At 41.2% G+C, this 25322-nt stretch overlaps 1 protein-coding gene across 1 annotated transcript; it reads right to left on the bottom strand.

Annotated features, from left to right (window-relative positions):
* Positions 1 to 211: 211 nt before the first annotated feature.
* Positions 212 to 25074, bottom strand: gosr1 (golgi SNAP receptor complex member 1). Its single transcript, XM_026997707.2, has 9 exons — positions 25035 to 25074; positions 24120 to 24231; positions 23936 to 24023; positions 21665 to 21772; positions 21056 to 21147; positions 18367 to 18441; positions 7902 to 7931; positions 5009 to 5091; positions 212 to 4555 (listed from the first exon to the last, which is right to left on the bottom strand). Exons 1-9 carry the CDS (start codon positions 25063 to 25065, stop codon positions 4431 to 4433), a joined length of 744 nt encoding a protein of 247 aa, XP_026853508.1. The 5' UTR covers positions 25066 to 25074; the 3' UTR covers positions 212 to 4430.
* Positions 25075 to 25322: the final 248 nt, after the last annotated feature.

Below are 25322 nucleotides of genomic sequence, written 5' to 3' on the forward strand. Positions count from 1 at the left end.
TTCCTGGCTACAAGGCAACCCAAACTAACACACATGCGCAGACAACTGAATTCCACTAGATTCTCATTTTTAGAATGTTAGGCTTTAATCACAGTGTGAAGTTTATTAATAATTTATTTATAAGCACACAGCATTACAACAGAATTGTTTTAATAAGATATAGCAGAATAGGAACATTTGAACCCACGTCTAGGTGACTAGTAATGAAGTCTTTGGCTTAATGAAAGATGAAAACAGGCCATAACCTATGCATAACGCAGGGAGTAAACTAACAGCATTTATTGCATTCAGGACTGAACAGTTCACTGTCAAATCACAATGAAATTTATAACCATAATCCTCAGGGAAAATGTATATAAAACAATCTTGAGTTTGATCCACACATGCTGCACATTAAATTAGTTAGGCCTGTATAGAATGTAGCTATGTGCTACACCTTTATGTGTCTCTTCTGCTGACGGTTTCTCCATCTCCACACATCACCTTGAGAGGACTACAATGACATTTACTTCTACATGGTTGTCTTGCTCCAATAACCACATCAAAGGATCAGAATCTTTCGAGTTGTCAAAAGCTTGCTGGTGTTTAGGGGAAAGTAAGCCAAGGTTCCTATTGCCAACTCCCAATTTTAAACCTGGGCAGAAATTAACAATAAAGGCTGGCAATGGTTTATTATAACCAAAGGAGTCAGGAGCCAATTAACCTTGATGTGATTGATGGTGAAAAGCAAAAAGGTGCATGCTTTTCTCAGGTGCCGGGTAACACATTTTATCATTATTTGTATGTGACACAATCTGACATCCCTACATTGGGTTAAGCAGCTAGAGCAGCAGGATGGCTGCTTTATGACGGAACGCATGAGTACAGGGAACCTGACTAACAGGCTAAAAGCTGATTTAGCGTTCTGTCAACGCCCGGTGCCTGCCGTCACGTCCAACTTCTTGCTGGGTTATAGTGTGACACTTTTTCCACACCCATACACACGATTTAAATCAGTGAGCCAAATGTGATATACTGGTTTCAGACAAAATGCATCTTAAAGCAATGACTGCCTTCCTGAAGTCCTGATGGGATCCCAAGTGAAACCTAAAAAAATCTTTACATCCACTACATTTATAGTGGTGCTTGAAAGTTTGTGAACCATTTGGAAATTTCTAAATTTCTGCATAAATACCAAAAAAGGTGTAAGGCGTCTCAAGTTTTCACACAAGTCCTAAAAGTAGATGAAGAGAACTACAAATGAGGCAAAATATTATATTTGGTCATTTATTTATTTATTGAGGAAAATGATCCAATATTACATACCAATGAGTGGCAAATGTATGTGAACCTCTAGGAAGTTAAATTTGAAGATGGAATTAGTGTCAGGCCAGTAAGATAATCAGGTGTGCTTGGGTGCCAGGTTTTATTTAAAGAACAGGGAACTTTCAAAGTCTCATGTTAACAGCACAGTACATCATGGCATGAACAAAGAAGATTTCTGAGGACCTCAAAGAAAAGAAAAAAAGTTGATCATCAGGCTGGAATATGTTATAAAACTCTCTCATTAAAAAAACTTCCAACCCACAAACAAACAGATTGCATACAAACGGACAAACCACTGTTGGCCTCCTCAGGAGTGGTTGACCAACAATGTACCAGTCCAAGAGCAGTAGTCTGTGAGGTCTAAGGAACCAAGGAACCTAGGAACCCAGAGTGACTTCACATTGGTCAATGTCAGTGATCATGAGTTAACATTAAGTCAATGTTAAATCAGTGTTATTGTTCATGAGAAAGCCACTGCTCTCCAAAAAGAGCACTGCTGCACATTTGCAGTTTGCTAAAGATGATGTGGACAAGCCAGCAAACAATTAAAAAATATTCTGCAAATAGATGAGACCAAAACAGAACTTTTGGGTTTAAATGAGAAGTGATGTACTGGAATGCAGTGTTTTCTCCAAACATTAGAACCTTATCATATCTGTGAAACAAAGTGGTGGCGGTATCATGGTTTGGGCTGGGCCAGGATGGCTTGCAGACATTGTATGGAACAAAATTGAGAATTATATCTGCAAATTCTACATGAAAATATCACGACATGTGGGTCATGCAGCAAGACAATGACCCTAAGCACACAAGCTGATCTACCAAAGGATGGTTAAGAAGAAAGCTGATGCTTTGGAATGGCCAAGTCAAAGTGCTGGGCTTAATCCATTACAAATGTTGTAGAAGCATGTGAGGAAACCCACCAACATCCCAGAGTTGGACTTATTCTGTATGGAGCTGCACAAGGGGGTCACAACAGATACTGAAAGCAAAAGGTACACACACACACACACACACTTTGGCTATTCGCAACTAATTTTGGCTCATTTTCCTTAATTAATAAATATCCATATATTTTTTTCTCTCATTTGTTTAATTTGATTTTCTTCATCTACTTTTATGACTTCACAAACTTTCAAGCACCACTGTAAAGCCATTAAATTGCCACTAACTATCTTGCATTCAAGGAATTTCCCAGTACGTCAACATGTGAGAGATTTGTGCAAGGACAGTACAACCTATAAGAGGATTGAAGATCTAGTTCAAGCTATACAGTTATAATCCCCTAAACTCTAGATAGTGTAACTGGACAGCCCCACAGAGGCATAAAATAGAAAGTACAACTTTAGCAGTGTATAACTCACTATATACAGCATTTACAGAGAAAGAAGGAATAAAGTGGCTTCCTCAGCAGACACCACTGGCGAACAAACCATCCACTACTATACGAGGTCTGTCTAAAGTTCTCCTGATATACTACCACGAATGTTGCCTAAATATCTCTACTGAACTTTAGCAACTGTACTGAGCAGAAACAGTGAGAGACTGCAATCTTTAGATAAACCCCCAAAAGGAGTGCCACAGGGCCTGGGCAGCCAAAAAAATGTCCTCACACAAGTGAGTTGGCAAGTTGCCGCGGAACTGCTGCTCCAACAGCTTTTTTTAGTGTGTGCAACGCACTGTCTTAGTATGCCTTAGTATGCCTATGCAAAAACCCAGGGCATGAGACACCTTCGCTTTAACCAGCTCGAAGAACATCAGTACAGGCCATACTGCATGAACTGGGACAGACATCAAAAATAAATTATGCCAATGAGTAGTGCTATGCAGGCCTTGGTTGGGGAGTGGGGATCATTTGTCAAGCTACATGTAGCACGGACATGAAGCTCACCTTAGACAGAGATGAATGTTCGCCTTTCTCAGGACTTGCAAAATCTTTTAGAAATCTACATTTCCAGAGGATGGACACAGTATCACTTTAGAGAGAAGGGTTAACATTTTAAGCAATTTGTTGTTGAAAACCTGATTTGATGAGTGCTAAATGATCTCTGGTGAACTCCCAACCTACAAATAAGGAAGCAAATGATGAAAAACAAGGATGCACCACCACCTGTTGCCTGCCATTTGTACCAATGGTGAACCAAATCTGACAGGCTTCCAGATTTTGAGAAGTGGGAAAAGCAATGAGTGAAGCTCCTTGAGCTACACACAGCAGACTCTTAAGGAGGCTGTAATCCCAGATGTTGATGAAGCAGTGCCTCTGATTGCTTCAGTTCAGACTTTTTTTTTTTAGGATACAAACCTTTAGATGCCATCCTGGTGGATTTGTCTGTGGACCCATTCTTTTCTTCTGGTATATAAAGCATGCAGCTGGTTGCCCTCTCTCTTAGACACGCATTTAGAGGAGATTGCTACAGTGCGGGCCACCACGTAGCATGTCTGTCTGCAGAAACATGGTTGTATCTTTCTCCTTCTGACACTCATTGAGCCAAAGCACAAAGAAGAAACACAAGGGTTTGGGCCAACGATAGCCGTTTGTGCTACAAATAAATTTAGTTTGACAGCAAGCTGTCCATAACCTGCAAAAAGTAAATCTTTAAGAAAGTTTAGAAATCTTTGAAACATAAAAATTTTAGAAGCGCCTACAGTGACACTTGAATATCCCGTATATGAATAATTTATTAAATCACAAGGTACAGAAGATAAAGAACATCCCCCCCTTCACTTAAAGGGCCACATGTTAAAATCTTCTTTACCCCAATAATCAACAGTGACAGCACAATTTTTTGGTGCTTTGTCAGAGAGAGCCTCTTTAAAACCCATGTGAGAGTTTGCTCTTTAAGACCGAACCATTCTAGTCTTAGTTATTTGGTCTCCAGTCCCTTATCTGTGTCAGAACAGCGTGTTTGCAATAGAAAAACAAAAATGCTGTATGAGCTACATCCATCCCATTGCTAAATACAAGTAAGGTAGTCCATACTGGCCACAATCAATCCTGTTATCTGATTAGGCCGAATGGGAGTCTGCTTGATAGCCCCCAGGGTCCTGTCACTGAGGTTATTCTCCAAGGCCCTGTCACTGCTTGCAGAAAACCCCAAAAATTAATGGGTCAGATCCTCAGGCAATCAGTGAAATGCGTAAAGCAGCAGAATAATGGTGCAGATGCCAATGACTCCGCCCAGAATTAACGAGTCCCGCCTTTTCCTCAAGTTGATTCGCTGGATGAGGCTGTTAATGGCAGGGAACCGATCTTTTACAGGAAGTCAAGGAACCAAAGGAAAGAATTCAAAAGGTTGTCGTATCCTAAAAACAAGGTACTTCTAAAACCTTTTCATGTCAAACGATGTTTAAATCCCTGCTCTTTCATATATGCCTCCATTTTCTTCCTCCTGAATTTTGACATTTGACATTTTCAGCAACCATCTTACCGGTTATGAACAATCATGTGGTTGGTTAAATGGACAAATATAATGTCTGGTTTGAGACACTAATACTTAGTGTGATAATTGTGTTTTAAAAGTTAACTGTTTACCCAAAAATGCTTACCTCCCATTTCTGTGTAACTTGCACTTACATCTCATAAATAGCAACTGCCCAAATTGTAGGAAATCTTTTGAGCTTAACATCTAGATGTTATTTAGGCTTACGCATACTCTCACTTGCAAGTACACACACACACACACACACACACACACAAGGATACTAGCCAGAGTGTTCACTCTGCTCTGAATGGACTTCAACATGCCACGCTGTGATGTCATGTTCTCCTTGGTTGCCATTGCAATGCTGAAAAATAAAGAAATAGAGCAGGGTTTAACAGCAATCTGGGATATCATACTTGTAATGGCCTCACTAATGAGTCATGGCTGCAGACAAGAACCACAACCGCAGGCATGCTTCATTCCACTAAAAGGAGCAAATGTGTCTCTTCTACAAAGTTCGAGCTCAGACAGGAAAAGGAAGTACTACATTACCCCAACCCCCAGGAGACTGTTTCCTGCCCATACACAGCTTGCAGCAAACAGCCCAGAGAAGAATCACCCACCATTACACACTCATTTCCTACGACGCTCTACACAGGAGATGCCTCACATCCACATACAACTGAGGACTTCATACAACAGCCTGTTTGTTCCGGCAGTAGAACTTTTCCGTTGCAGAGTCCTTCAAAGACCTCTGCTGCCCTGCATTCTGTTTACATCCACGAGCCTGTTGTGCATGCAGGGACTGAAACTGTTGTGCAAATTCAGAGCCAGCACTTGTTTGTCTTCTTCAGCTGACTCCTGCTTTCTCATTGTTGGTGAAGAGGATTAAATTGCAGTATGACTCTATAGCTCACTCAGGTTCGAATCTCAGCAGGCTTGGCGGCGTAAGTGATAGTCTGGCACCTGAAGCTTCTGCTGCAGTCCTGGGCCCACTGCTGCCCAGTCAGCACCAATCCCCCGGGGCAGGTGGACACGGGGCGCAACGGCAATAGGCAGTGATTGTTTAAAACAAAGTTTGCACCATCTGTCAAATTACGTATACCAAATTCTGTGAGCTTTTGCAACTGAAACCCCTGGTTAAGGTACTTAACTTGTAATCGGAAGGTTGCTGGTTCAAGCCCCACCACTGCCAAGTTGCCACTGTTGGGTCCATGAGCAAGGTCTTTAGCACTCAATTGCTCAAGCTGTACTTGGTCATAATTATAAGTCGCTTTGGATAAAAGAGTCAGCTAAATGCCGTAAATGTAAAATGTCTTTTAGTAGTTATACACTAAACAGAGTTTGCTGTCATACATTTCCATTAAGCTGACAGCTTAAAACACAGTACAGGTACATTGTTAGATTTCTATATTTCTTCAATAGCAGCATCAAAGGCAAGTCTAAGTACATTGGTGAAGTACAAGTTGAAAACCAGGCCAGTTTACACTGACATTACAAAATGTTCAAACACAAACCGCTGACACTGCAGTTAATACAACCCAAAACACTAAAGTGACAAACAAGGCCAAATTAGGTCAGATACACCACACCTTACTGATGCAAACAAATGACACAACAAATAAGACATGATGGCACCCTCCTGGGGTCCAGAAGCCCCTGGAGCATTCTCTCTTGGTGGCCTCAGTTGTAAACAACCTGACCTTTGTCTCAGTGCAGTTCATCAGAGGCTTCTCCAAGCTCCTCTAGAGACACTCTGCACCATCAGCCCCCATCCTGAGGACTGGGACAGGGGAAGCACACAGGGACCTCTCCGGCAGACACCTCCCTCTCAGAGGCTCGACCGCCTCACACACTCCCAGCTTGGGTTAGTCCATTAACCCCTCTGCCCTGGGAAATTTGCAGCTCGTGTTAAATTAACTATTACACTGTCCATCTGTGTACACCACTTTTCAAACCTACAAAGGACAATGTTGCTTGGTGCTGACTCCCCACCTATCATTTACCTCAAAATGTGTCTAATTCTTCACTGGCATTCTGAAGCTCACCAAGACAACATGCACTTTAGTGGTAAGGTTCTGAATTATCCATTCACCATTTGGCTATTAATCACAAGCCACCAAATTATACGAATTGAACATGCAGAATGGATAACTTTAAAACGTTTGGGTGTGGTGGACAGAATCTTGATTAGGAGATCTTTGTGGGCATCATTAAATTGTCATAATGAGCACCCACACTCCCCAGGGACCACAGCGACAATGAAACCTTTAACAACAAGTCCCAATGTCATTTCAGTGGCTCCTTGCTGGGGGAGAATGTGCAGCAGTTGCTGACTGCCGACATTGTGCAATTTTCTGCTTGGATAAGGCTGAGAAGAGGTGTATGGCTCGGGAGCCGGTTTAATTAAGCACCTATAACAGTTGGCTCCGCTGGGCTTCCCCAAGGCATGGGCGGCTGGGCTGGGGAGTCCAAAAGGAGACCTCTGGGCTTGTGCGCTAGCCCAGTCACACCACGGGAGAGCACCTTCCCCCAGCCCTGCGGACCACCCAGCAGCCCAGTAAATGTGAGCTGGGTCAAGGCCAAGGCCCTCTCCCAGGGCTCCAGTCGCACACACCCATGCGTTAATTGTTATTTTCTCAGCCAAGCCATGGGCTCTCAGGAGGAGCACTGGATAAAAAAAAAAGAATGTTCTTTCATGCTATGTTTAGATTTGTATTCATTAGATGTGCATGCTGGTGTGTGATACACTGTGGATGTGGGACAGACTTGTACAAAGTGGAATCTGGGGGTTTCAAACAAAGAAACCAATAAATGTCTGCCAAGAAAGCTTTTCTGCTAGCTTCACTTAAGAGACAGGATCCGCTTTCAGCCCAATCGCGAACAGTAATCTAATGGTACCAAAGAACCAACAAAGTAATGGGTCAGTGGTTTGATGTTTAGCATTGATTGAGGTCTCTGCTAATGGAAATGGGCCTAAAAAACAGTATTGGTTTAGCTGTGATTCGAGTATTAGATAAAACACAACATACTGCAGTTTAAAAAAAAAAAAAAAAAAAAAAAAAAAAAAAAGACATTTTTTATGACAACTATAGTGTGAACAGTCATTACACCAGTATAGTCTGTACAAGCTGTCTGGTGAGTTTTGAACAATGTCTTTAGAATCAGCCTTACCTTATTGTGTCTTCAATAAGTCGATCTGAGCTGCAAGAAGCAAAAAAACAACAAAAAAAGAGCACATTTTTAAAAAGGGGTAAAGGTAAACACAGGGAGTAACGGGGTGCGCAGCACTAATGGGAAGAAACTTACGGGTTACAGGACAGGGTTTGAAAAAAAAAAAGAAAATGAATAAAATGTTGCACCTTATTTTTGTAACATTAACTCTGTAACCTGCATTGGACCCAAATCGGATAACTTTACCTTTGCTCTGTCAGATAATGAAACAAGATAAATATTCAAGTACAGCGAAAAGTAATACACGTTTTAAACACTGCCCTTTAGTCAAATTTCACTTCTAAAAAAATATCAAAGCAATCCTATTACTACCTAAACCCATTTCGAATACCTTTATAAATTAAACTGGGGGAAGGAGGAAAAAAAACAAAAACCCACACACAAAACAACCCCACACCCCCCCACCCACACTTCTCTTCTGGTGTGTGTATCAACTTAGCTAGCTACTGCTAACCAAGTCTAATACATACAAGTCTACATCATGTCCATGTGAAAAAGAGAATGAGCTGACAGCTCAGATATTCGTCTGTATGGGAGGGGGGTTCCTCATCACCATGCTGCAGTCATTCTTCCTTTCTGAAAATGAGCTATGGAAGCAGGAAATGGAATACCACGCTGGTTCAAAATGATGCCCTTCATCATTTTAGATGAGAAAACTCTCAGGGCCAGCGAGACCAAGGAGGCTTAGGGAAAAAAAAAAAAAAAAAAAAAAAAAAGTCCCACGTTCTTTCAGACAAATGGGCTTCGCCTCGCCTGAGGGCTCAGATTTTGATTACACACGCTAAAACGAGATGGCAAATTCTATCCCTGACGCCTGTGTGCTAGCCGTTTCTCCAGAACACAGTTGTGTTGGGCAGAGACAGTGTCTGAGTGCCCATGCTTAGTGAGAGCAGATGGAGCGGTGAGTCTAATGGGCTCAGTCACTTTCCCCAGATATCAGGACACCGCAGGGTGACAAATCCCACACACAACCAACAACCCACAACCCACCCACCCAGAATGGGGCTCCATGAGAGTAAAGGTGGGAGCTTCCCAGGGAAAGGCACTGAAAGAGTGCCTTAAACTCCTCTGATCAGCTGAAAAGTTGTCTTACAAACAAAAATCAGCCATGATGATCAAAAAGGAGGTAAAAATACAGCCAACTGCCAGGAGCCTCTGATACTGCAGCTCTACTGATTATAAATTGACCCCTACAACCTGGCTAACCAGTCATGTTTCTTAAGGTGATCTGCAAGTAGCAAGAAATTTGCCATCTTATATAGAGTACACAAGGCCCTGTATAATAGGCATTTTAAACTAGATTTTACAAAAAGAAGAAATTAAACCTTTTGTTTTTGATTTTTGTTTTTCTGAACTTATTGAGCATGGAGATAATGATGACACCACATGTGACTGCATAGCACTGGAACTGACTGGAAAACAAATGACAGAAAGCTGAAGCTGCCACAATTTTCCTAAGACTTCAGGGAACTGGGAGCACTACAACAATCCATGAAAATAATGTAAATACATAAATAGTTTAGATAGTGATAGGTAAACTGAACATTATCACCCACTCTGCAGTTTTTCCATTTTTCAAACCCTTCCAACTACATATAGTAGTTTGATTACAAATACCCATTGTGACACATTTACTCAACTCTAAAAAGGCGTTGGGAGTCATTGATGAATAAGGGAGAGATGAATAAGGCTTCAACTTATTGAACAGCTGGCCTGCTCATTTCTGAGGCCAGTTTAAGAAAGTTTGGTTATGGATGCCGTTGGCTTGGCCTGATGCTTCCGGAACCGAGAACTTCATCTTGTGTGAAACCAAAAAAAACCACACCTTTCTGTCCGTACCATCATAGGGGCAGAGGTGTACAGCAGAAGCAGTCACCATTATTAATGAGTAATTAAGGAATAAGTAATTTAAAAAGTGGGGTTAATAACTCTGAAAGGTCTCTGCGGGAAGACGGGGCTGACGCACTACTCAGCTCAGACCAACCTGGGTTCAGATCGCAAGCGTCTTCTCATTTGTACAGGGAAATACACGGGTCTCAGACAACTACATGAGAGGCATCTGGTGGGCCTAGCATGCTTTCTTGTGCACAAGAAAGTCTTGTGCTTTCTTTCTGCACCAGAAAGTCTACAAAACTAAACCACACTCTGAAAATACACGCGCACACAGAAGCACATACATCATCTCCTTCAGACTTGGGTTTCTGTTAGTTCTCTTCAAAAACAGTACTCAGCACTTCACTCCCCAATTGGGATCGATGATGTTTGAGAAAGGAACCACCCACCCACCCACCCACACACACACACACACACACACACACGGTTAAAGTCATTACTTCAGTATGCCTTTAGCAAAGACACGGTACTTACAAATATTGTTGAAACATTGCCAGACTTCCAATATTCCTGAACAGACAGTACCTTCTAAAACCACTAAGCAAACCTAAAAGTTATACTATCTAGGAAATTTCCACAGGCAGGGAGAGAACATTAACCTAGGTTAATTAACGAATTCTGTGCAACTATGCTTGATGAGATTACAAGACAGCTCAATTCAAGGAAAATGGCTAATACTTCATCAGATCATTCTGACAATGACTGCAGCACCAGCTGGAGTAAAGCGCCTGTTCTTTGTACTCTCACATCAGTGGACATCTGTTTGAGTAGCAGGAGACACTGAAACTCTGTCGAGCATCTGTCATTACAGACATCGGCTTGTAAATCTGTCCAATGCAGGGGCCAGTGGCAGAAAATATCAAATCGCTGCACTTGGAGACGAGCATTCTGATTCATGTTTTTATAGGTGGAGATGAGACTTAGGTGAAAGATTTACTGGACTCCTATCAGCTCAGAGCAGAACGGACAGACACAATGTCAGGGGCTGGCGCTGTGCATTTTCATGTGAATGCACAGACAGCAGTTTCTCAGGCAGCACAAAGCATACTCCAAACTGCCAGTCTGAGCTGCTGCAGACATTAAGACGGTCATTAGCAGAACGCCGACTCAACCCTCAGAGCCACTCATCCTTCCGGCTTCTCCCTTTCTCAGACGTAGCTGAAAAAGCTTCTCTTCAGTGTTGACATGGGGACAGAAACAACCTTTAAACCCACAGCTCATTTTTAGAATATCATTAGAATATCAGCGTGAATCCTGTCACCGTTCCTTCATTGTGAAGAATGCAGCCTTCGGGTGCATCAGGCCCAGCAGGGAGAATAGCCAGGTGTAGCCGTGTACTTCACCCGTGCAACTAGACAGCTGCCACCCTTTCAGAGGTTTTCCAGCTTTTCTGTACTTCAGATGATAGTTGGAAGTCCTAAAGGGCTACAATAACAGGAAGCTGGAGCCAGGAACTGGCCAGTGTGCTTCTGGACATCTGTCTGACTTCAGTCATCCGGCCAGCATTGATATGCTGTAGGTGCTGCCTAAAACCCCACACAAACTGAGATAGGGCCTAGGAGATCTCTTACAGAAACGGGGAATCTCAAACCAGAGCCAAACATTAGATCACAAAATCAAGCATTCTGTACAATTATGACTCAAAAATCAACAGTGCTGAAGTTACTCATACTGCTCCATTGCTAAGAGCATATACAGGCCACTAGTCAGAAACATGTAGATCAGGTGATCTACTTATATAAAATCGCTGTACCTTGCAGCATTCCTAGAAGTCGCTGTAGCTTGCAGCATTCCTAGATGATGAACAAGACTCATGAAATAAGAGAGAGATTGGCAGGTCTTCAGCAGTGCAATGTTTCAGCAGATGATACTGTAACTCACTACTGCAGAAAGCTTTAGAAGATTCTGGGAATGGGTTGGACTACCACATTTCAGATCATGAGTGTAGATGAAATCACTCAGAGGAGTGAGGTCTGCACTGGTCCAGACCTGCCTTACATCAGTGAATAGTAGGAGCTGCTGGACGCTATAAAACACTGGATACATTGACTATCCTTCATTGTTTACCTTGTATTTTGCAGTTATTTCAAGGTCACAGTTTTTCCTAAAACAGCTTTCATGATCTTTTGGTGCTACCTGCAAACAATGCAAATGGTGATTTTGTTATTGAAATTAAACTGAGGGTTTAGGGTTACTGCACCAGTTTGCCACAATGGGATCTTCTGACAAGACAGGTCAGACGTACTAAAGTTTGCCAAACTCCCCTTTACAATGACAGTGGAATTAATTGCGTAATTATGACTTGGTATTTCTTCATTTATAATATTTTGTATTTGTGCAATTTTAGTGACACTGTTACCTAAACAGAATGTTAACACAAATAACTGCTTAACAATTGCAACTGTATATTAGGACAACTAAGAAAAAATTGTGTACACACCTGGGACATCTTGGAATTTAAACATTCCCCCCCACCCATGTTCTGTTGAGTGTTCGGCACAAGAGCAAGCGCGTCCGTCTACTCGCGACTGCTGCTCAACATCAGCATAACATCTACACCAAAATGTGATCTCCACAGTGTTCTCCTCCTCCACCACCATCAAGTCTTTTCTCGCTTCTTCCTCCATCACAAGCACCCCCCACCCCAGAGCTGAGACGAGAGAAGAATCTCGCCGGCTCATCAGAAAAGCCCACCTATCTGCCACAGGGCAGTCCGTGCAGGGAGAGATTTATGTCCCAGCTCAACAGAGTTGACGGGGGGGGGGGGGGTTTAAAAATTGCTTGGATCCGGGCTACCGAGCCCCATCTGCTGTGCTAATGCTGCACAACTCCTCTGTAATCTCCAGCCTCTCACTAGTGCCTCATACACTTTGTGCATTTTAAGACGTCACTTATAATCCCAAACATGCCACAATTAAGACGGATGTCTTGTTAAAGTGAATTAACACGACGGGAGCTCATGTGATACATCTACAAGAGAGATCTTGATAATCAAGCTTTTAACTCTTAAAAATGATAACCGGTTTCTTGGCTGGGTGTAGTGCTATGGAAGTGGCAAAGTTTTCTATCCATGATGTTTTGCGGGGCATTCCATCACTTCCTCTGCGGGACACTTCAGTTTTACACCTCAACAAGGAGATGTGGAGAGGAAACTGTGGGCTAGATAATAGAAAAACAGGTGTGCTTGGCACAGACTGCCAACAGAGGGTGAATGTTCCTGTGGCTGATTACATGGAGCATTCCAAAAAGTTTATTCTAAGTAGCGTGTAACAAATCCAAGGTTGTTCACTGCCCTCTAAAGTAACTAGTAAGACTAACTTTTTCAGGTTTTGTTCTGAAAGTCATATGAAACCTTTTCTGTTTATACAGGCTTGCACAGGTCACTAGTGCATGCAGTAAGGACACAGGTCAAACAGTACTACAGAAATAGTTTAGATCAGTAAACAATTGAGATGACAAATCATGTGCTATTCAATTTGACAGTAGCATGAACAATAACTTTATTACAATAGAAGGCCTTCATAGAAATGGCATTCAAGGTAAATTAAAGGAAATATAATGAAGGGTTTGGACCAAAAGATAGTCTGAACTGAAATGTACTTTTAATGGAACTGGGTAGTTAAACACAAATCTGAGCAATAATAATAGCAAAACACAGTCAAGCTCATCAAGCCATCATTCCTTTACAAAAAGGACAGCAAATCTATTGTGTAAGAATATTTGAGTCAATTAAATTACTATAATAAAAAAATTTTAATATTGAATGAATAATGAACAGAATATATGGCACATCAATCATCCATAACAAGAGTAAGGCAGTCAGGCTGATGGTATTAGGGGAAACGCAGCACACACTCAGCATGCAGCTACACAACAACCACATCCATCTCCCATCTGCTCTGCACTGCACTGCACTGCCCCCCACTAGCCTAGTTCTGAATGACTTTGAAAGACTCCTCTTAGCTTAGGACATTCCTTCTGTGTTTGAAGAGTCGGGCCAAGGCTCATGCTACCACAAGTGGAGTCCCTTCACCTCCAGACCACCTCAGCTGTGAGTAAAACCCAAGCCTGACTGCTCCCCTGGTGTCTGAAATCTGTGCCATGACACTAAGCAAAAGAAACGCAGTCAGCACTATTCAGGAATTAGTGCTATGTAAAGAGAAATAGAACCCATGGGAATGTGACAGTCAGCAACTATATAATAAATAAAAAAATGTGTGTATATATATAAATAAATAAAATATTACACACACACCAAAGAATACTAAAAATACAGAACACCTATTCTACATTTTGATAGGCAATTACCCGTCTCCTATCCTTTAGTCATGTCGGCATGTCCTAAGACCTGACAGAATAAACTGATGATGGCCACATGATGTAGCCTAAGCAAGTCAGTGGTTTGCTGGCGAGTAAAGCACAAATCAGGCCCTGATCAAGCAGTGTAATGGTAATTTCTAGAACATCATCATGGTTAATGGGATTCTAAAATGCTTTTACAAGCAACCACAGTGACTGTGCTGAATCCTGCACCAGTCTTGCAGGGGTGGGACAGGAAGGCTCAACCTTCCCTCAATATCCCAAGCATTACGATTACATTAGCATATTGGAAGCCTGCACTAGGTGAAGAGCCAGCTCCCAGAACCATGTGAGCTCATGGCTCTCCACCGTCACTATATTTGGTATTTCAGATGAAAGCATTTACTGTGGGAAAAGCATTATGATGTACCATTTGTCTCAAAACTCTCTCAGCAGAACAGTGAAATCAGCTGTTATTTTACAGTAAGCTGTAATCACCACAAGTGCAGCCATTATTGCATCTCCAGAAAATGTCTAATGGATTCTGCCAATATAACATTAATAGCAGGGCCTGATTTCAGACAGACAAGATCCTGCAGAACTCTCACCTGTTACTATGTGCATCGTATACAAATCTGAAACTAACAGTACAGGACTAAGTGAAGAGAACAGAAGTCATCAAAATTTTCTTCAGTTTGAAATGACTCACCTAACATCTAGTGTGATAGGCTTCTCAATGTTTTATACCCTCTTGGCATTTGCATCCTGAAGAACAAAGTTAGAGGGAACTGTGCAACTTCAAGACCAAATCAGGTGGTACAACCGGGTGACAGGCTTCGTCAAATAGGTCCAAAATGTAAACTGCAGTGAAGTGGGGGAGAAGTTCTTATGAAGAGGATGCACCTTCAGAAGATGTTTATTTCTGAAGAGAACAGCACCAGAAGTGCCCATCATAAAGGAAAAAGAATGAAATTTGAATTTAGTGTTCTCTGAGCAAAGATTTGCTTTCTGACAGCTGAGTCACAAGTCAGTTAGTTTCTGGGTGTCCCACTACTGAGACAACGACGGAGCCGACAGAAGAGAAGCAATGGGAATTACAAACTGTTCTTCAGTGATGCTGAAGGCCTTGAGCAGGGGGCCAAAGCACTTCCAGGCAGTCTAAACTCCAGTAATGAGTTTTTAATCAGTCCTCCCCCACCCCACCCCCCATCTTCCCCCCATTTAATTGAGTAATCGCTAGTAATGGCTTCCCATCCAGCATCATCTTTCTTGTTATTTTTTTCCTGCCGAGTGCCCTGTGCTGTCAAGGAGGCGTTCGAAGCCACTAATGTTTTTAGTGTTTCTGGTGACATCGGGTTCAATTACCATTCATCCAGTCACAGGCTCAGTTACTAATGCCAGAGGTCACATCCTCTTTGATAGAAAAGAGCTGGTTAAGAAAAGAGCAGGGTGAGGATAAGGGTTGGATGACGTTCACCTAACTGGTATATGATGACCACAGGCAAGCATCATGACAGACGATGACAACAGGGGTGCTGTATTACAGGAGGTACTGTAAATGTGATATACTTTCTTTTAAAGTTGTTTTCAATAACTACAATTAATTACATTGATATATTACTAAGACCTTACAGCAAAAAAAGGTGCAACATTTTTTCGTAAAAATTATTTACAACTTGACATTGTTTGAAGTCTTCTATTTAAAATAAAGTGATCACTAAAGGCAACATTTTTTAAACATATGGTTATGTTGAAAAAGACATCTCCATTGCCATTAATTGGTTTCAGTACTGGAGAAATATTACTTTTATTTTGTAAAAGCATTATTTAAATACTATTTTGAAATGCCTACATGAATGAAGGCTAGTCTAAATTAAGCATATTTTAGCATTTCAATGTACATGTACAAAATCAAAAAGAAACTAAAATAAGAGATCACACAAAAAGGAGGAAATGGCCAAGATACTTTTTTTTTTTTTCTTTTGCTGGAAGGACTCAACATTCAACGCTTAAAATACATATTCATCAGTTCTACAATTCAAGTTGATGTCCTGGTAAGTATTAAGTAATAAACATGCTTTTCTACATTGTAACAGACACAGGAAGTACAGCAGGCTGGGTGAGCCCAACCCTTTTGAGGCTAATACAACCATAACTGACTTCAGTTCCATAGCACTCTAAATGCTTGACCTTCTTTAAGGAGGGCCCTACCATATTAATGTCACCAACCATCAAATAAGCCTTTTTTTTCTCTGAAATGTCTGATATTCTGTGAAATGCAGGCGAACCGGATTTTTAAAAACCAGATATGTGCCTTAACTGGACAGCACAGAGTTAAACAACAAAGTTAAACAGAGATAAAGAGCTTGATTCTTTTTTTGTTGCTATGGAGACCACTCAAACAAGAACATGGCACAGGTGAGTTCCTTAAAGTAGAAAATAGGTAGCCAGCATTTCGGATGTGGATTTAAACTGGAAAAAACAACAACAAAAAACACTGACATTCCAAATATTGCTGCTATGTTTTGGACAGGGTGATGGAGTATGGGGCAACATTGGGAAGCATTGCAACCACAACGCAGCACACACTCAGCAAGCAGTCACCCGAGACTAGCGTCCATTTTGCATTAGCTCTCGCCTCCACACTGCCAGCCCCTGCAGCAGTTCTACAGCTACACCATGGGTTTCCCTATTGGCCAAATGACCTCCAAGCGGTAAGCAAGCCCTAGAGAACCTGTCTGTAATTAATGGGCTTGAGATAAGAACTACCACAATCCTCGCTTTAAGATTAACTGGGAGTAGGGGCACTCAAGTAAATCCACATCAAATTTGCTCACGCTAGCTGTTCAAGAACAGAAGTAAATATGCCTGTAGTCTGACGCATTTAGTGCTGCGTTTGCCTGGAATGGAATAACATTTGTAGATAGCAAATTGTTTGCAAAAACACATGTTTAGTACATTAAATTCTCTGTGGACAGAGAAAGCTACATGGGTTATTTGTATGCACTGGAACTCTTGGAAAAAAAAAAGGCTGATTTAATTGGAGCTACTGTATATTCTCCATCAGATTTCATTTGAGGCCGCAATGAATTACACTTAGTCCTAAACTGTATGCTTAAAATATGCATGGGTAAGTGCTGACAATAGGCTACACCTTTCTTTCACCTGGCAAACTGATTAACTGCAGACTTGCTCTGAAACAAGTGGGCCAGAGTGCACACACTGCCAAAATCACCATTACCCATCTTTTCTGTTTACAGCTTGTTAGAATAAATAAACTCAGTGAATTTCACAGTCAAGTTCACCTGGCCTATACAGTACAAAATCTGAACTCAAGTGCACTCAGTCAGTTAGAGTATACGGATTAATGGTGACTTGACAAAAGTGAAGCACCCATTTTAAGGAACGTGAAGAGAGGAGACTGGCCTTGATCTGGTGTGATACATGATGAATGTGCATCATAAAGGTAACCTTTCTCCACAGCGAATTGGCTATTACCGAAGATGCCATTGTAAGTGCCTTATCAACCAATGTGAGCCTAACCGATAAATGAAGTTTGCAGTTGGTTGACACTGACGACACTGTGATGCTACCATACTCCACACTAAATTCACCCAAAGAGCCAGTGACCAGTGACCATGTGTCAAGGACAGTGACTCAATTAGAGAAATATCTAATGTTCTGTTACCTACCATGGCTAAGGCCACAATAATAAGAGAATTTTAATAATTGAATCTACTCTTTTGGCAACTTTTTAAAGGTTTAATAATTTGTGTTAGCTAATTTAACCTAGATACAGTATACTGAGTATAGAAGAGAATGTTTACTTGTCTATTACAAATTACATTTACTGTGAAATATCACTTAATAAATTACATCTAACAAGTGTTAAAATGCATCCCTCTTTTCCCTTTACAAGATTAATTTTATATATATATATATATATATATATATATATATATATATATAAAATAAATAAACATATATAATTACACACAGAATATATAAATTAAACAGATTATGCCAATATGAATTAATTATACTAACATATATAGATTTTTCTGCATAAAGTTCCTTGTTTATGCACATTTAAAATGTAACAATTCTAATGCATTTGAGTGCAACCAGCTACACTGCACAGGCCTAGGAAATTTCATTGCACAATTTGAGAACTTGCTAAGGTTTTTTGTTTTGTTTAAGGGAAAGGCCTTACTTTCTTAGGTGCTCGTGCTCCTTCAGGAAAAGCTCCGTTCGTCTGTTGTTCACACCTGAGCCACTCTTATATGTCCTGGTAAACAAAACCAAACAGCATTGAACAATCAAGTATTAACACAACAACAACGCTTTAAGTGTGAGCTGTAGCACATTTTGCAACCCGAGTTGCTACACATACAAAATGCCTACACATTCCCTTTTTATACGAATGTCTCATGGGGATCATTCATCTTCTAATTTGAGGGTTGGGCACAATCATTAATCCACTGAATCAGGGCATCAATAAGAACAACTCTTGTTATTGCAGCAATCACATAATTGGGATATACCTTGGTATAAAATGATCACCAAAAAAACCCCAAAAAAGTCGTGATTTGTCAAAAAAAAAACTAAAAAGACCCATTTTGAACACTTCTCCGAATTTGATCTCCTGCTAATGGTACTCAATAAGAAAGACCAAATTATACATAGTAGATACAGGTGTACATTTTACCTATAGTAAATACATGGCCCTTCATGCTATTAGTACAATGCTACTGTGACAAATTGTTACAAATATTACTACAGAGGAAAAAGATGAAATTTCAAGACAAAAACGATGGTACATACTAAACTTCACTCTTCAAATTCATGAATTCACAGAGGGCATACCATAGTGAAGCGTATTAATCACAGCTGAAGATGGGCTGGATTAGTACTGGGGCGTTCTTCTTCCTGCTGGGTGCTTGCTGCACAATGCCAACTCTCCCACACAAAGCATTTAGTGTGAATAATGAATGAGTGCAGTACTGGAAAGGGCAGGCAAAAATACCCCCCCCCATGGAGCTCTGGCCCTTTGTTACAAAGACCCAGAGCCTATGTTCTGTGCTTTATTGCTCACACAAATTAAGATCAACTCCATTTCTAAGGAAAGAGGCATTTGCTGGGCCGAGTGAGTGATGTAAGGCTGAGTGGAACGACTAAACCAATGGCCATAAAGCATCCTCTGTGTGGGTTTGCAGCCACTAAACTGATGATGAAGAATAGCCATCACACCGGTCAGTATAGGAAAGCATTCCATATGCCAGCCTAATCAACTTCCAGGCTCATCCAAGCAAACAGCCAATACAATCACTTCAGCAAGGTTATGACAGGGTAAAGACCTACATGACACACACACACACACACACACACACACACACACACACACACACACACACACACACACACACACAGGGGCTATCATTTCTGCCTGCTGGCATCTCCACAGCTCTCTGCAGTGCAGTATGGATCGATACGAGGAAGGCAACGAGAGGAGCACCGGGAACATGCACAGCGAGACAGGAGAAGCCTCCAGGTAATCACTACGGTCATTGTGCTTAAAACGGAAACTCTGCAGTCACACACACGGAAAATGGCTGGGCATGAGAAGTGTGTAAACAGTTATGCTGCGTGACAGTACAGCCATTGCTGTTATACTGATGAGTCTGTGCTGACACCTTGTGGTCAAAAAGCATAACCTGATAAACCTCATCAGTAGAGAGCATGTTCATATGGACACACGTGCATACCCACACATCACAGGTATTATGAACGTGAAATCTGCATATGATTATGGTGTACAGACACCACAATATCAAGGGAAAAAAAAAAAAGACCAAACCTCACAGACATATAGCATTAAAAAAAACCAAAAAAAAACAGGGATGGCTATTAATGCGCCTCTTAAAGCTTTTTTACAGAGTGTAATTTTCAACTGAGGGCTGGTTTTGTCCTGCTACAGAAGCACTTCGTGCAAATCAAATGAAATCAAATTTATTTATATAGCGCTTTTTACAACAGATGTCGTCACAAAACAGCTTTACAAATGACCGAGTCTAAGCCCCCAGTGAGCAAGCCAAGGGCGACTGTGGCATGGAAAAACTCCCTAGAGCATGAGGAAGAAACCTTGAGAGGAACCAAGACTCAAAGAGGGGGGGCCCATCCTCCTCTGGTGCAAGGTACCTGTAAGGAGTTTAGTGATACTTAGAGCCGATGCTAGGAGACACTCCGCTATTGTTTCTTAATGAACCAAAATAGGGCAGCACCTTTTGGTTCCTATGGCCCCAGAGGCACTTATCATTCACCCTAACCTGTTATTTTAACCCATACTCATGCTGCACTCCCTGAGAATACACTGCTGCCTGAGCACCCTTATGCTGACTAAACAGGAATTCAAAAGCTCTTTCTCTCAACCAAAGCAGGAGGCAGGCCCTCACTAATGTAAACAAAGGAGGAGGTGCAGTGTTCGGACTCTGTTGGCCTGAACTCAATGCCCAGAGGTCCTGCATTTTACGGTTACAGGAAACCCATCAACATGGCGCTCATTTTAACGTTTAGAATTAATTGGAATAACAATCAATAATGAGACACGCTCAAGGTGAATTAGTAGGACTTGTAAGCTTTAACTTTCTAGATGATAATTATTGCAAATCCTTTAGCGCTGCTGGGATGTAGTTCAATAAGTTATTAACTGGCAGTTGCGAGGATTCTCACTTTCAGTTTTCAGCTTGTGCAGGAAAGAGTGAAGATCAGGAGACAGCACACTAACTACATATGGACACGATGCCTTGTTTATATATTTCAGCTGCAACAAGAACACATGGCACTTTTATGAGTGGACAGCTGTAGACATCTAATGGCTTTAAAAAGTTTATAATGCCACTCACTCGATGTCTTTCCTGACAGACCCAAGAAGATCCTCTCTCTCTCGCACCGCTAAAAAGTTGGATTTGGTTTTGTGAAACTCATGCGTGTAATCCTATAGAGAAAAGTTACAAAACAGAATGAAGATTTAAAGAATGAAGGTTTGTATCAAATTACACCATTATGACAGCAAAACCTACTGAACATGTAAGCAAGAATACATATATCTGTACTAGGGGTACATAGGTATCGATCGATCGATATCTATATCTCGATCGATCGATAGATAGATATTAGATATATATATCTCGATCGATCGATAGATAGATCGATAGATATCCACACATACATACACACACTGATCTCTCTCATACACACATACCTCTCATATCTATCTATACTGATCTCTCTATATATGATCGACATGGATAGATAGATATATAAATAAATAAAATATCTATACATTATTATTATTACTACTACAACACACATACATACACACAATTACACTGCCCATCATGATCTAAAGATAAGCTTGCAAGAGTCACAGAATATAAGAACAATCAAATGAGGCAGAAGCAGAACACTTGACCACAATGGTGAACAGGAGTTGAGTGTTGGAACTCCCTTACCTGTAGTATGTCTCTGTGCCTCTGGAGCGTGTGCATCAGTGCAGCATTGAGCGATGTCACACCTGGAGTGCTAGTGTACTCTGCCATCTTATCATTCACCCCTGTAAGCTAGAATGAACAGTAGCATAAACAGTAGCATATAGCATCTAAAGATGGCATCATCTAAAGTCATGACTGGCTTGTGCAAGCACAAAAGAACCATTTACTGAGCCTTGTAAAATGACAGCATATATTTTTATCTATCAAAACGATAAACACATATACCCATGGAGTTTTCACCTGCCCAACAGGCACAGTAAACTGACCATTAGAAGCAAATCACAACCATGAAACTGCTTACAGCGCACAGAGTATTCCACCCATAGTCCAATATTCTCAGGCTGGAAAGCAAATGGCCTTGAAAGGGTAATATCTATTGTCTTTGATGAGATGCGAAATAACACTGAATACATTCAATAAATATGTGATGAGTGTGCCTCAAAGATGTATGACGTGGGTCACCCTGGAGCCAGAGGAGGTGCCATGGCAGAATAAGCACCTCCATGGAATGTACCAGCGACTAACAGCAGAGGTGCCTGAAAACAAGACAATCTTACCAATGGCCAGGAAAGGCAGAATTGAAACACAGGAAATAATCGCATGGCAGCACAAGAACAAGCACTAAGCACATGGATGTCAAAGCAGGGGTGTATCAGCAGGTACCAATTGGGATCACTCTTTCCTTCCTTTCTAAAACTCTGGAACATGCTTTGAATATTCAGTTATCACTCCTTCTCACCCAGAAGAGTCTCCATGATCTGATGAGAGCCACAGACACTGCACTCATCTCATTTACCATGACAATTCACACTGAAAGTTGAATGAACAGTTTGAATGTACTTAGCATGCAGCGTTTTCCATCGCAAGTGTAGAGCCGTTCATATCAAGTGACGTGGGGAGGATTCTCATTTGTCATGCAGGCTCTCACAAAGACCAGTGCTTGAACTAACTCTTTTTTCTCAATATTTTCTAATATTGTCACGTGCTTTCTTCTACTGCTTCTATGCCAATGACACTCAACTCATTTTGTTCTTCAGTCAATCAGATAACTTGACTCATATCTTGGCATGCCTATCTGACATCACATCATGGATAAATGGCCACACCTCAACACACTTTTCTGTACTAGCTGCCAAATGGTGGAACAAACACCCCCCCCCCCCCCCCTCCCACTACCAGTCCGTACAGTGAAATGCTTTGCTGTCTTCACGTAGACACTTCAAAAATTAAAAAACAAACATACTCCTTGTATTTAGAGACAATAAAGCACTTGTACAAGAGTGTCTGTCAAATGCTGTAAATGATGCAAGATGCTACCATGAAAAGCATATACTAAGACACAAGCAATTGTCAGATCATATACAGGAACATCTGAGCTGGACATTCCCAAGTCCGAATGGGAGGAGCTTCAGACAATGGAGGGGAAAAAAGTAAAATACATAAGATCCTATAGGAGGTCCAGATTCAGACTGCAAGTAATGAATAACCAACCAAACAAAATGTTATTAGACAAGATGAAGAAAACTGCAGTGGTAATAGATGTGGCAATCCCATTTGATCGAAACATCCAAAGGAACGAATATGAAAACTTGGAGAAATACCAGATAGAAATACTAAGTAGAAAGAGAAAGAATGTGGAGAGTTAATACGATGGCTGTCTCAGTGGTGGCAGGGGCACTAAGGGGTGTGACTGCTGAACTGAAGGAATGGCTTCAACAGATCCCAAGAATGACAGCAATAATTTCAGTCCATAAGCGCACACCCCTAGGAATGAAAATATTACTGCCACATCCTCAACCTCCCAGGCCTCTGTTGACAGACTAAGTGTGAGGAAAAAGCTACACACACACAGAGACAGAAATTCAAAATTGTTGCGAAGTACGCAAGGTTTCCAGATAAACAGGACATTTCATTCAGACAGCGGTCCTTCATCAGCTGTGCACACAAAGTGCTTCTGAATTAGTACTAATTCAGAAGCACTTTGTGTGCACAGCTGATGAAGGACCTCAGTCCAAACGAAAAGTCCTGTTTCTCTGGAAACCTTATGTACTTTGCTACAATTTTGAATCTCTCTACATCTCTTACTATAGCACACTGCAATTACTCACCTAGAACCTTCTTCAGATTTATAGATACAAGTTATTATTAGTATTATAACTAAATAATACATTTTTAAATAAACAAAAAAATGACTGTTCAGAAGACCAACACTTAAACTGATGGGTAACTAACCTTTGCAAGAAGTTGCTCAATCTCTACTGACATGGTCTCAAACATTCTGTCTTGAGTAGAGTTATTAAGAAGGGGTGTTGTGTCAGAGCTGTTGAAACAAAATACAGAAATCCACAGTGTGTTAACCTATTAATATCTAAAAGACAGCCAAACATTGCTGAAACTCTCGCACGTTCTCATGTACCTGTCTCCTCGCCGACCATCTCGAGAACTGCTGTAGCTGGTGCAAAGCTTGCTGAATGACACCAATTTCAGGTCGAGCTCATTTTCCAACTGTCTGGCCTGCTTTCGCAAATCTTTTCAAATGCAATTGGGAAACAGCGATCAGGCAAAGCATCCAGTGCAAAGAGTGTGCAATAGGTTACAGTTAACTTGAAATACGTATTTTACTAAACACAAACATCATTATCCCCAAAAAAAAAACAGTCTAAAGCTAATTTTGGATGACACGTCTGGAAACGTTTAGTCAGCTACCTACTCGCTTAACGCTAAATAGTTTCTCTACCGACTTAGGTCAAGCTGTGCGTTATCGTTAATGTGCCAGACTAACGACATATCACGTCCGAGAACCATTCATGTTCCTTTAGTGTCCCAACCTAATGGAGAAGAAACCGGAGAGAGCGCCATAACTACTAGAAGATTCAGAAGACAACTTAGCCTGTCATGTAAAAGACAGAAAGTGAGCAGCGAGTAAAAGCTAGCGTCAGCTAGCCAGCTAGGTACCTCACTTCTTAAAGAGAACGAGTCGACACCAAGACCAAAAAACATAAAAAAACACACGTTATCACCAACCAGACATTTCAGCGAAAATAAATAAAATTAATTTTCTCAGATGAACAGAAGACAAGCCGAGTATCGTGGCATTCGAGTTCGCAACTGACGTTATTTTAGCATCAAGTAGCTCGTTAGCTTGGCTAGCTAACTAATGCTAGCTAATGTTGCGAATTGAAAGGTGGTGCTCGCATAACTTGGCCTCACAAATCTTTTTCTTAAGCCTTTACAGACAACATCTTAAAGAATACAAATTAAGTTTAAGTTGCTTCGGCGCGATGAAAAAGATACGTTTGCATCCAAATAAACGAGTACTCTGCCAGCTCACCTTCCCAGTAGTTGCTGTTTCCTCCCGCCATCTTTGTTGTCCAACGTCACGCGCGTCGTGCTGGCAGAGGCGTGCACAATCACGAGCAGCTGCACGAGCTTTAGAGCGCCTCTGGCCGTCTGGAGTTACTAGCTCACGTCTGCACTGGATAAATTTGACCTTTTTTTAACTCTAGGATTTAGATGAATTCTAATTAAGTTCTACAGGAGCTCCCACTTCTAAACCTCCTCGAACTTGAAGAAAAAAAGACCAGCACGTAACAAATAGTAACTCAGACATCTCACACAT

Source organism: Electrophorus electricus, chromosome 15 (genome assembly GCF_013358815.1).
Source record: "Electrophorus electricus isolate fEleEle1 chromosome 15, fEleEle1.pri, whole genome shotgun sequence".
Classification (NCBI taxonomy): Eukaryota; Metazoa; Chordata; class Actinopteri; order Gymnotiformes; family Gymnotidae; genus Electrophorus; species Electrophorus electricus.

Excerpts from the sequence above, each read along its gene's own strand:
- gosr1 (XM_026997707.2), bottom strand. The coding sequence starts at position 25,065 with ATGGCGGGAGGAAACAGCAACTACTGGGAAG. Across the intron at positions 24,024-24,119 it reads GATGGTCGGCGAGGAGACAG|CTCTGACACAACACCCCTTC; the intron begins GTACATGAGAAC and ends TTGTTTCAACAG. Across the intron at positions 4,556-5,008 it reads CAGAGTGAACACTCTGGCTA|ATCGGTTCCCTGCCATTAAC; the intron begins GTATCCTTGTGT and ends TTCCTGTAAAAG.